Source organism: Musa acuminata, chromosome BXJ1-6, assembly GCF_036884655.1.
Source record: "Musa acuminata AAA Group cultivar baxijiao chromosome BXJ1-6, Cavendish_Baxijiao_AAA, whole genome shotgun sequence".
Lineage (NCBI taxonomy): Eukaryota > Viridiplantae > Streptophyta > Magnoliopsida > Zingiberales > Musaceae > Musa > Musa acuminata.
The window spans coordinates 11726245-11738664 of NC_088332.1; the positions used below are offsets into that span (position 1 = coordinate 11726245).

At 40.6% G+C, this 12420-nt stretch overlaps 2 protein-coding genes across 5 annotated transcripts; one reads left to right on the plus strand and one right to left on the minus strand.

Annotated features, from left to right (window-relative positions):
• The first annotated feature begins 2363 nt into the window (after positions 1–2363).
• LOC135676279 (ubiquitin C-terminal hydrolase 13-like) lies at positions 2364–8359 on the plus strand. 4 transcript variants are annotated; one of them, XM_065187260.1, is made up of 9 exons: positions 2364–2495; positions 2698–2764; positions 2878–3037; positions 3141–3298; positions 3567–4576; positions 4690–4876; positions 4968–5055; positions 5361–5923; positions 7824–8282. In XM_065187260.1, the coding sequence occupies exons 1-5, from the start codon at positions 2385–2387 to the stop codon at positions 3875–3877; spliced, it is 807 nt and encodes a 268-aa protein (XP_065043332.1). In that variant the 5' UTR covers positions 2364–2384; the 3' UTR covers positions 3878–4576; positions 4690–4876; positions 4968–5055; positions 5361–5923; positions 7824–8282. The 4 variants fall into 4 exon arrangements, with proteins under 4 accessions (XP_065043332.1, XP_065043335.1, XP_065043333.1 ...); XM_065187263.1 differs by having other exon boundaries at positions 4994–5055; XM_065187261.1 differs by having other exon boundaries at positions 4730–4876.
• Positions 8360–9018: 659 nt separating this feature from the next.
• LOC103987788 (ethylene-responsive transcription factor CRF1) lies at positions 9019–10899 on the minus strand. The gene is made up of 2 exons (XM_009406189.3): positions 10594–10899; positions 9019–10321 (listed from the first exon to the last, which is right to left on the minus strand). The coding sequence occupies exon 2, from the start codon at positions 10249–10251 to the stop codon at positions 9262–9264; it is 990 nt and encodes a 329-aa protein (XP_009404464.2). The 5' UTR covers positions 10252–10321; positions 10594–10899; the 3' UTR covers positions 9019–9261.
• Positions 10900–12420: the final 1521 nt, after the last annotated feature.

Consider the following 12420-nt stretch of genomic DNA (forward strand, 5'->3'; position numbering starts at 1 on the left):
TATATGGAGAGAAATGTGCCATGACAGACGCATAATGTAAAATGCTCGATACGTAAGCCAAAAAGATCCAACAAGAGAACTTTGTCACGATGAAGACATAAAGCAAAATATGTTCAAGGTGCACGAGTCAAAAAAACCTGACCTGAGTGAAGAAAAATTCATTACGATAGAGGCACAAGGAAAAATATGTCTAAAGTGTGTGAGGAGAGAAATCTGCCATGGTAAAGGCATAAAAATAAAATGTGCCTAAGACGCATGAGTCGGGAAAACCCGACTCGCGTGGGGAGGATCCCATCACGATAGAGGTGCAAGACAAAATATACTTGAGGCATGTGAGTCATGAAAACCCGACTTACATGAGTAGAAATTTAATAGTGGAGACACAATGCAAAATATACCTTGTGCTGCAACAATGGAGGCAAAAGTCAAAATGTGTCCGAAGCATATGAATTAAAAAAATCCGACCCTCGTAATGAGAAATCTATCATAACGAAAGCATAAGATAAAATATTTTCAACGTATTTGAGTAAAAAAAACTCGACCGGTATGAGAATAAATCCGTCATAATGGAGGTATAATGCAAAATGTGCTCGATGCGCGTAAGTTGAAAAAAACCTGATCCGTGTGGGGAAAAATTTGCCATGATGGAGGCACAAAGAAAAATATACTCGAGGCACTTAAGTGAGCAAAGCATGACCCGTGTGAGAAAAAATTCGTCACGATAGAGGCATTGGACAAAATGTGCCCAAGGCATGTAAGTTAAAAAAAATTGAACCTGAGAAATTCATAATGACGGAGGCATAAGGCAAAATGTGTGTGAGGCATGGAGGTCGAGAGTATCGATCCCTACCTTCGTCCAAGGTGTGAAGGTCAAGAAGGTTAACCCTCACTTTCATTTAAGACGTGAAGGTCATGAGGAGATGGAAAGATCGGAAAACTTGACCCCCTGACCAATATGCGCCCTTCGATGCCACGAGGGATATTTCGACAATGGATCGCCACCAACAACACTAAGGAGGCGATCCTGAACGTACTCATGCCGGATGTACTAAAAGCTATACTTCAAACCTCTCTTGCAAGAGCTCCAAAGCATGCATGACGGGGGGAGGGGGGGGAGAAATGATGGAGGAGTACATTATTAGTTAATCATCATCCGATACGTTACCACCACGTAGAGTCCTCGGTGGGAGCAAAAGATCTAAGTCACATTTTACTTATCTACCTGCATGGACAAGGGTTCAAAAAAGGTCCAAGGTAGAAATTTCGAGGTTGTCCCTCCCTTGTCGCTCACGTGAACAAGAGACTAAGGGAGGATCATTAGGGCAGTTAGAGGCTATACCTCATTTGCGACTTGGTATAAAAATATACCCTTAACAAAATGAATTGGGGGGGGGGGGGGGGGGAAGACCACTCATGTCTACACTCTCAGACTTCGGGTTATTAACTTAAGCATCGAAGAGACCGAGTTAGAAAACCTTTCCTAATCTTAGTCTTTATGCAAGTAATACCTTGGGAGCTTAATGTTTTCACCTTGAAAGTATCTCCAACAACCCTACTTATACATGTCTAGACTATGTTGGACTGATTAAGATATCAATAACTTTTTCCCCTAGCAACTATAAAATATTCTCTTAGATTAATTTTTCATCAATTATTTCCCTTTCCATCTTGGGATTAACTTAAGTATGGAAGAGATCTAGTTAAACACACCATTCAACCTTAATTTTTAGGTTGATACATCAATGCACATCGAGCTATCTTGTCAATTACATCGAGTCTCTTTTCCATTCTTTTTCCTTTGGGTCAATCTAAATCGATTTAATTATAATATTTTTATGTTATATTATAATATTTTCATAAATATTATAAAAATAATATTATATAAAAATATTTATATTATATTATAATATTTTCGTACTTTGTTATAGTATTTTCAGTAATATCAAAAATATTATAATACTGAAAAATACTTTATATTATATTACAATAGTTTTCAAAAAATTAACTCTAAAAATTACTAGTACACATACTATTCAAAGGACATGAAGTTATATACTCTGATAATATTTGCATATATTTATATCCAATTCAAAGTTAGCGATTTAAATTTTATTTGTTGTTTTAATTAATAATTATATTTTCTTGCATGGATTTTCATTATCCGAATAATGCAATTAAATATACAAAAAAATGCAATATTGGTACATAAAAGGTATCCACGTTGTCCGGCGTACGTTACAGCCTTCTGCGCTCATCGTTAGCACCCTAAAATTACTGGAATACCCCCCTAGCGGCCTATATAAGCCCTGTCCCCTCGGAATAACCAATTCAAGGCAGCTTCATTCGCTTCTGAGAGCTCCCCTTCTTCGGTATTCTCCCCTCCAATGCCGCAGTCTCCGCCAAGGTTCCGCCCTCGTCCCTCCCACCCTCTTCCTCGGATCAGCTCCTTAGCCGCCCCGCCGCCAAGGACTATGACGACGCCATCCTCTCACAACGTATGCACCACCACCACTGCACTCCTGCTGCTCTTTCTCCTAATCTCTCTCGTTCCCTGCTTTCGTTCCTTCGTCTTTGCTCTAAGTGTCGATTTCGTCAAGGCTTTAGGGTTCGGGAAAGGTATCTGGCTCGGGCTTGGTGTCAGATGTGTAGGGTTTGACTTTGCCGTCAGGGAGCTGACTCATGTGGTGTTTTTTGCAGCAGGAGGACGATGAGATATTGAACCCTCGTCTGCAAATGGCTGAGGGACACCAGCAAATGGATCTTGGTTTTCTTCCTCTTTTCTGTTTGAACTTGATTAAGATTTTAGTGGATTGAATCTTTCTGATGGATTAAATGTAGCATTTGGGGTTTGATTCGTCTGTTTTATATGTCGCGCAGATGCTCAGAGTGAAACCGATAGTACTGATTATAGTACCAATGATGACGATGATGTTACGGAAACTTCTATTTCCAAGTTTACATGGGCGATCAAGAACTTCTCGAGGTTGAAAACCAGGAAGCTCTACTCGGACGTCTTCTTAGCGGGTGGCCACCAATGGTTCGTAGATTTCTCTTTTCAATGCTGATGGCGAATCCGGATTCTTTATCATTAGTAACAACCGTTCTTTTTCGTTCTTTTGTGTGTGGATTAATCGTGACAGGAGACTGCTTCTCTTTCCGAAAGGTAACAATGTTGATTCTTTGTCCATATACATGGATGCTGCTGATTCGGCGAGCTTAGTTTTTGGGTGGACAAGATTTGCGCATTTCGGTCTGACTGTAATCAATCAAATCAAATCCAACCGTTCGATCACAAAAGGTAAATTGGACTATCTAACGATTTTGCTCAATGATGTTTTCCAATTTAATTCAAATTGCCTACTTCGTCCGAGTCACTGGTTAAGGCCACACAGGTGGATTCCTAAAAAGAAAGCCTTCAAATAATTGTTGATTCATTTGTTTGATGATCTGCAATTCCTATCATTCATCATTACATATTGAACATACTTAGTCATTTCATTTGGCAGATAAAACTAATAATTCAGGTTATCCTTAAGAAATTTTCATTTTTTTCCTTGTTTTTGCAGATTGCCAGAACATATTCTGTGCACTTAGAAATGATTGGGGTTTTTCACATTTTATGCCACTAAGTGAAGTCCATAACTCGAGCGAAGGATTTCTTGTGAACGACACTCTTATAATCGAAGCCGATGTCACTGTTCTCCGATTCAGTGATTGGTCTTATGAAGAAAGAAAAGAGACAGGTTTGGCTGCTGTCAAGAGTCGAGTAGTTGATTGCTATCAGGACTGGACAGACCGCATTGCTTACTCCATGAAGGTGCTGAATCGCATGATTCCTCCTCTCCTTGACGGTATCTGTCAGTGCTTTGAGCGCTAGTCAAGCAAACCGATATCAGTGCTTTATTTACTCTTGGATAGGAATAATAAACAAACTGCTCTCTTTTGTTGCTTGAAACAAATATTATCATTTTCTTGATGCATTATTATTGCTTTAGTTAATTTTCTTTTTATTCCGCTTATCAATTGTTAGTGTTCGACCAAATTATTTAATTGTGGTTCTCGTTATATGACTTTTGGTTCTTAATCAAAATATGAGATTAGGATTTAAAGTTGATATTGTTTTAGTGGTTACTTCCAATCTGTACTGTGGATTTTTATTTTGCTAATAATACAACTGTATATAAAAATTATCGTATATGGAATAGAGAAGCGTATAGAGGTTATATAGCGCGCGGTAGCGCTCTGCGCTCCATAGAATTCCCAGAATACCCCTATTGGCCATCCATTTTCCGTGCCGTCGCTCCCCTCTGACAGTTCCCTTTCTCCGCCCTCCTCTCTCCTCTCCTTTGCCGTGGTCTTCCCCGAGATCGCAGGTCCATCTCCTCCGTTTTCGGTCGCGATTGGGCTCCTCCGCTTCCCCGCTCTCACGTCTCCACCTACGCTCGCCGTACGCGCCACCACCTCCTCGATATCTTGATATCTAAACCTTCGGAGTTTCTTTGACCTTTGTGCCGGCACCGTCGAAAGTCCCCAGCCAATGGCGGGTTAGCCATGATCTTGGTTTTCTTCCTTGGAGGTTGGTTTGAGATTTTGTTGTATTGAATTTGATTTCTTCTTTTCAATTGGAATTGATCTATAGGTTCCTTACTAATGCTGGAATTGTGTGACTTGATTGATTTATATTATTAGGGTATTGGTCGGTTTTCTTTTCCTTTTTTTGTCTGCATAGTTGTTCAGAGTGAAGCCACCAGTACTGACTGAAGCCATCAGGAGGAGGAACCTTCGTCCTTAGATTTACGTGGGCAATCGAGAATTTCTCCAGGTTGAACACCAAGAAACTCTACTCTGATATCTTTACAGTGGGTGGCTGCCAGTGGTAAGTAGAAATTTTCTTTTTGTACTAGTCGTGAATCTGAATTCATATTCAAAAATCATTTTATTTTTCTTTGGATTAATTGCTGATTCAGCACAACCTACCTTATGGGTGGAGTAGATTTGGATGGATCGATCTGGCTGCGATCAATCAAATCCAAAGCAAGCATTTGATATGAAAAGGTAAATTGGATGACCTGCTGATCTTGTTCAAGGATGTTTTCCAATTCAATTCAATTTGCCTGATAGTTCCACACTGGGAGATTGTACTTACATAATTGATCTTTCATTCAGGTGTTCGCCTAGAAAAATACACCTTGAGGCAACAAAATTCAAATGTTTTTTTATATTTTCTATTAAGTCTTGACATGAAAATTTAGTCAATCACGGGATTCATACAACATGATCCGGATGACAATTTTTGGATCAATTGTCCTGTAAATTTATCGTGACATGGAAATAATATGTCCAAAACTGCCCTGTGACAGGTGAAGTGCACAAAGGCAGCTTCCAAGTGCTAATCGGAAGTCAGCTGTTGATGCTCCACTCCGGTTCTATCGGTTCTCGCCCCTCGTAAATACGGAACCAATCCCGTAGCTGCTTAGTGCTTACAGTCTCATCCTTTACGTCTGATCAGTGCGATTGGTGCACATTATTCATAACCTTTCACCTTATTAGAGTCTTTTTGCATATCCACCCTTTGTATTGCATACCATGTTAAAATTTGATTTTAATATCTTTGAATCATCTATGCAGGAAAGGACAATATAGTCCAGATCTAGAAAGAAGTATGAGTTGGTTTATTAACTAAATATGTGTTCTACTATTAGTTTAGGATCAAGTTGATGGATTGGTTATCTGATCAAATCGACCGTATAGTTACTGGGCCAATAATCTAATTGAGCCGGATGACAATTTGGCAAATCAAGCCAATGGTAAAAGATATTTGATGATTACTTGATATTTATGAAGATGCATGCAAAGACAGAGAGAACAGTACCAACCTTTGAAAATATTATGATCCTCCACACATACCACTTGTGTGAGCCAGGTTGGTGCATTAATGTTCTACGTGTACCTACTGACTTTTCTATTATCATACAAAATGGAGATGTTAGGGTAATTAATGCTCTCCTGTATTAGTGTTACGTAGTTGATTAAACTCATTAGGTACATTTAAATTAAGGAGTATATGTTATTTCATGATTTGTGATTGTTGTGATATACACTGAATTCAAGCAACACCAGAATATCACACCGATAATCTAGAAAGAACTAAACCATGAAAAAAAGAGATTGTCCTAGTAGTGATGGCCTTGAGCAGCCCTAGTTAGAAGTTGCACAATCTCAAGTTAATTTGGATTTGACTTTTTCTAACTGCTCGATTTGGCATTCTTTATAATTTAGATGTACTAGGGATTTTGGAATTATGCTGCGGTAGCCATCTTGTTCTCTATATTTTTCTAGTGTAGTGCCTTATCTTCTAATTGTAGGTTTATGAGTCAAATCATGAAAGTTTTCATTATTCTTTGATTTCTTGATTCTTATGGATGGTTGTTTTTGTTGTATCATTACAGAATGTATCTTTCATCCCGATGAAATTTGTAGTGTTTTTTTTTTTGGAAAATGATGTGAAGGTTGTTAGGCTTTGATAATGGGTAGAGAAGAGACTAAATTTATTGTTATCTCTTTTCTTCTTATGTCATGTAAAGAGAGTATCCAGACCCAATTTTAATATGATCCGAAAAAATGTAGTATAGTTTAACCTTCAACAGATTTATCTTCTCCCTCCTGAATTGACTAATTTCACTACAGCTGAAATCAGCACTGATCAAAGAAAGAAAGAAACACATAAAAAGAAAAACCATGGCAGACATTGAAGCCCTCTTAGACCCTCCTGCTCTCCACATGAATTATGGTTTTGAAACAGTGAACTCTTTGTATAAATTGCAGCAATTAGAACGAGTGGATCCGTGGGCCATTGCATTTACCTCATTGTCATACCATATCCAGCCAAAGAATCTCTGGGAGGTCAGTACTATACATGGACTTGCTGGTCAATAATCACATAGCGTGTACATCCAGGGTTGCTGTTCCCGATATATAATATATTGCCTGAGTTTGGACCTCATGTGCCTACACTATTTTAAGGATTAAAATCTAAACCACCTGGAATTACAATTAATGGAGGCATTAAATCAGTGAAGGAGATGTGTTTGTGTGCACGAGTGGAAAACCTAAACCCTGGAATCAGGCCTAGTGAACCATTTTAGAAAGAGCGGCAACTGCTGCTTCTTCTTCTCATCTAATGTACTTTGTAGAGCTTTGTGTACTTGCAGGGCTTTAGGGTTTGTCATGCATTGAGGAAAAGAATAGGAGCCATGTGATCCACACATGGGATGGGACATTTTGGTCGTAAGAGCTTTTTTCTTTTTATTTTTTTAAATGTTCCATATATGTGATGCATAATTTTTAAAAACCTCACTTTGCAATTTATTCATAATCGATGGCTGTGTACTTGAATTAGATTCTTTGTTTTTCTAGATGACTCGACAATTAGATTTCGCACATATATAGACAAAAAAAAAAAGAGTAGATACTTGAGTTGGATTTGGAATGAATTTGAATGCTTTAGCATTAGTCGAGTTTGAACTTGAATAGGGTATTTTATGCATCGCAATTCCTATTTTCAGTTCACTACTTATCTGTGTATATATACATACACTGTAAAAGAGCACATTGTAATATGTTTCTACAAACTTTAAGTGTAGAACACATTAATTTAGGAGACTATTTCTAAGAGCATTGAATCAAGTTCTCCAAAATAAGATTTGGTTGGTAGTAGTGATGGGAGTCATGATTTGGTGTTTACAGTCTATTTTTTTGAATGATTTCTTTATATATATTGACCCTAAAATCTCACGCATCACGTGGTGGCTAAATATGTTCAGCTTAGTCTGCTGCATCGCTTACCGTCTACTGCGGAGGAGAGGCTACACAGGAAGCCACCGTGAGATGGTACACGAACATCTGGGAGTTGATGCTTGGTTGACTCCTCCTCCTCTGTGCATGGAATGGGGCGCTTATTGTCTCTCAAAACATATGGAGTTTACTCCCAGTCTGAGCCGTGCACAGGGACAGCAGCAGTCGCCATGGCCGGTGGGATTCGGCCGATACCGTCGCGCTTTGTCCCATTTGCTGGCCATGACCAATTCGTCCACGGTAGTGTGCATCATCCTATAGCTTCTCGGCATCTGCAGTCATATATAATTGTTTTGGGTGGCTCGATCCGAGTTTTTGTCGTTGTGCTCGGAAGGTTTTCGTTGTTGGGTTTCTCGTGGGTTATCACCGTACGCTTCCTCCTGCTACATCCTTATTTTTTATCCTGCTGGGGCCTCTCTTTCTTGCTATATTTGCTTTTTAACAATCACACGTTGAGGTGTCTAGTAAGAATTCAATTTTAATCACAGATTATTTTTATAGTTAATTATGTTTTTATCCTAGTTCTAAATCACGGGTTGTTATGTGTAGAATTGATACTAAAAAAATAAAAAGATAATTTCGATTCACATGATATTAATTTTATAAAAAAAATATTTTTTTTAAAATTTTGTTATCCTTTTTCTTTCGGCTTCGCTATCCTCTCCGATGGCCTATCTAATATGAATGGTGATCCTCATCTCTTATATTATCGAGGTGGTAATTCTCATCTCTTGTATTGTCTCAAGAGGATGGCCTACCTAACGATGATATGGATGGGGATCGTATCTCTTATATTATTGAGGTGATGATCCTCGTAGAATCAATGAAGAGAAAGAAGGATGTTAATATAATTTTTAAAAATATAAATATCAATATGCTAAACATACCAAACTATGGAAATAATCTATAATTATCCCTAACTTAAGAGGGGAAGACTACCATAAAATTCAAATTAGTTAAGAACTATTATATTTTTATCTTTGCAAGTGTATTTCTCATCCAATTTCTTCAAGATTTTTTCTAAAAATCATTTAAACCTTAAACTAATTTAAGCATCTCGGACGAATCATATCCCCTCAAAAAGATTAATTTTGAATATTAGATAGAGTAAGCGCAAAAATTGCGGTGAAATATGTACGATTCCAAGACAAAAACCCTGACCAATAAAACAAGAACTCGCTTGTGGCAAAAAGCAAAATTAAAATAACAAGAGAAGGGGAAGAAACGAGAAACACGTTCTCGATTCCGTTTCCCTGCCATTTAACGGAAGGAGATATTTTTGGGCAAAACTGCAAAAACTAAAAAAGTAAGATAATTACGAAAAGGGATTTAAAAAAAAAAAGGGGGCCAACATCTCTCTCTGGCGGCTACAAAATCGGACTATTAATCGGCGACCGCTGGACGGCATCAGACGGCGGCGAGAGGTTCGATCGGGAATAAGTCGGCTATGTCCTGGAAATAGTCGTCTCCCGCTTGCCACGTCGACGAGCCGAAGTCGAGGTCGGAGCCGATGAAGGTCTGGCTCAAATCCCCGGCTATGAAGCCGATCTGAGCGGAGTCGTCGAAAAGGCTTGGCTCAGCCGCGCCGAAGTCGAGGAAATTGTCGTGGAGCATCGCCTCCTCGAAGGGCAAAAAGCCACTGAGCTGCCCCGGTATAATCCCGGCGGTGAGCATACTTCTTCCGCTCTCCTCGGGGCCCGTAACCTCTGGCGGAAACCTCGGCCTCTCTGCGGCCTCCTTGGACGTCGTCAAGGAGGAGGAAAAGCCGTGGAGGACGGAGGTCGGGGAGGAGAGGTTGCGCGACTCCTCGCCGGAGTCGTACCCGCCGGAGATGAAGGTGAGGTTGCTATTGGAGGGGCACTTCTTCGGCGGCGGCTGGGGAGGGGGCTGGGCGGCCGCCATGGGGTGAGAGAAATTGGTGGTGGCGTCGGGACCACGGAGCCGGATGGCGGCGGAGTCGTAGACCTTGGCGGCCTCCTCGGCGGTGTCGTACGTGCCGAGCCACACCCTGACTCGCCGCCACGGGTCACGGATCTCCGCCGCGTACTTGCCCCACGGGCGCCGCCGGACGCCGCGGAACCTGCGCACAGCGTCGCCGCTGCCCGCCTCGGTGGCAGCGAGGGCGGCCGTCTTCCTCTTCCTGGCGGGTTTGCTCTTTCCAGCGGCCTGGGGGCGGGCCTCGAAGCGGATCTCCTGGACGTAGCGGCGGACACGGCGGCGGTCTCCCTCGTCGCCGGAGGAGTCGGTGGCGTCGTGGTCGTCGCAGAAGATTCTAACCGTGCGCGGCCTGGCGGCGTCGCAATGCCGGTGTTTGGGGTGCAGCAACGGTAGGGTCTTCGGGGTCACGTCGACGTGCTCCGTCCGCTTGGTAGGCACCATTAGCACCGTAACCTCCATGGTTCCTTGATAGCTCTGTTCTATTCTATACTATTCTATCCTATTCGCATCTATTTGCTCTCCCCCTCCCCTGCAATCCACCGAGAAAGCACAGAGACACATCATAAGAACTCAAATCTCCTTTGCTATACCGGCAAAATGAAATACACTCGAAGAACAAAGAAGAAAGGCATAAGAAGTGAGATTTCCAGGGAAGCCTCGGCGTTTAATGGAGGGAGAGGAAGACAAGCAAAACCCCACCGAAATGACCCCAAAAAGAGAGAACAAGAGAACAAGAGAGAGAGAGAGAGAGAGAGACGAGAGGGAAAAGGAGAAGGGGTTTAGAGGGGGTTTGAAGATTACCTCAAAAAGGCAAGAAGGCCACAGTGCGGTTGCAGGCAGCAAATAGTACGCGATCGTGTCGGATAGGAGAAGTAGAAGCAGCGGGAGCGGCGGCGGCAGCAGCACGGACTTCAAGTCTCGGAGGCCGCTCTGCTCTCCGTATGTCCCAGCATCAAAGCACCCGAGAAGAAGATAACGTGAACGGGGGAGAAGAAAGAGAGGTGGGTTTTTGGGGTTGGTGGTGTTGGCATCGGCTTTGGCGCTATTTGGTAGCAGCTGAAGAGAGAGAGAGAGAGAGAGAGAGAGAGAGAGATCTGCAGTTTGTTTTATAGGATCCCCCAACACCGCACTGCCGTAATACCCGACACCTCCACCACCTCACCACCGTTGCATTCGTACGTGAGAGTGAGAGAGAGAGAGAGAGAGATGGCGTTTGTTTCACCCTCAATTATTTTGCTGACTAATTTCAGTTTCCTCCCTACAAACGCTTAATTAAAATTTTCTCATAAAATATATTTTTTAAATAATCATTCTATTCGGATTGACGATAGTCTTTTGACGAACGCCGCTAACGAGCATCGCATATGAGTTTAATCACACCTGTTATCGGTCTAAGAGGTGGAGACAACTAGAGTTGTCATGAGCACTTGTAACGCTCTTTAGGTTCGAGGAAGATGGTAAACACAACATAAGGAAGAGAATGGGTCGTGCAAAGATAAGAGTAAAATAATCTTTTTACAAGGTCAAAGACGTTTTATGAAAAAATTATAAAATTAGAGTGCTATTTGAAAAATTCTCTAAGTTCAATTTTTTTTTTGAGAATTCACATATTTTTCTTTACCAATTTTACCCCTTTATTAAAAAAATATTTATTTATTTCAAATAATTATAATGATTACTAAGAGAATCTGATAACCCATCTATTTCTCAGAAAAAAAATAACAAATTTATGACCCAAGAAAGTTTATGTTATTCCACTGTAATTAGAATTTTGTGGGCTGTTTTTTTCATTTGAATTTCTTATAATAATAGGTCACGAGTTGAAATTCTATATTTAATCAGCATTCATAGTTATTAAAATATATGATAATCTAATCATAATATTTTATTTGACAAGTTGGTGTAAACTTAAGACTAAAATTGTTTTATCTCTTAATTAGAATCCAAAAAGGAGAAAATTGGATAGCGTCCATAAACAGAGCACTGATTTGATTTGATGGTCAAACAGAACAAAGGGGCTTTGAATTGCGACGCCTTTTTCCATGACATGTGTTCCTATGGATTCGCGTGGAATTGATAAGATGAGATGAGGGGGTCCCACACGTGGCAGGTGAGGCCAAATCAGGAGACACGGCCGAATGGATGGACTCGAGAAACCAAGTGGCTTATGCTGACGTGGTCTCGCGGCATTTGTCTCCTCCTCTGTGTGCGTCTATGTGGCATATCCATTTCTCGGCTCTCGCTGATCCATTTGTTGGCAGGACTAACAGATGGCAGGCAGCATCGGCTCCCATACTATGTCATGTATGCACAACATATGACCAGAAAGATACAACAGAGAGAAACAAAATTCCAAATCTCTACTGAATTATATATTTTTAATAGTGCTAAAATAAAATTTTGATTATCTAAAAAACATATCAAAAATTCGAAATTAACGTAAGTTCCATATCTTACAAATGTAGGAGGATAAGAGTGTTGTGTATTCCAAGTTGTTGTTTAAGAGAATCTAAAAGAGTGCAATCAAGGCTTTTTTACAATGGACTGAAAATTATTAGGGATAATTATATAAAATCATCAATTGATCGTAGGAAGATTTGTCGAATCGTTAAGCACTGTGACTAGGGA

Bases quoted from the DNA above. Each gene is read 5' to 3' on its own strand.
- LOC103987788 (XM_009406189.3), bottom strand. From the start codon at position 10,251: ATGGAGGTTACGGTGCTAATGGTGCCTACCAAGCGGACGGAGCACGTC.
- LOC135676279 (XM_065187262.1), top strand. From the start codon at position 2,385: ATGCCGCAGTCTCCGCCAAGGTTCCGCCCTCGTCCCTCCCACCCTCTT. The intron at 2,765-2,877 runs GTTTTCTTCCTC...TATGTCGCGCAG, and splicing joins ACACCAGCAAATGGATCTTG to ATGCTCAGAGTGAAACCGAT. The intron at 3,038-3,140 runs GTTCGTAGATTT...TAATCGTGACAG, and splicing joins TTAGCGGGTGGCCACCAATG to GAGACTGCTTCTCTTTCCGA.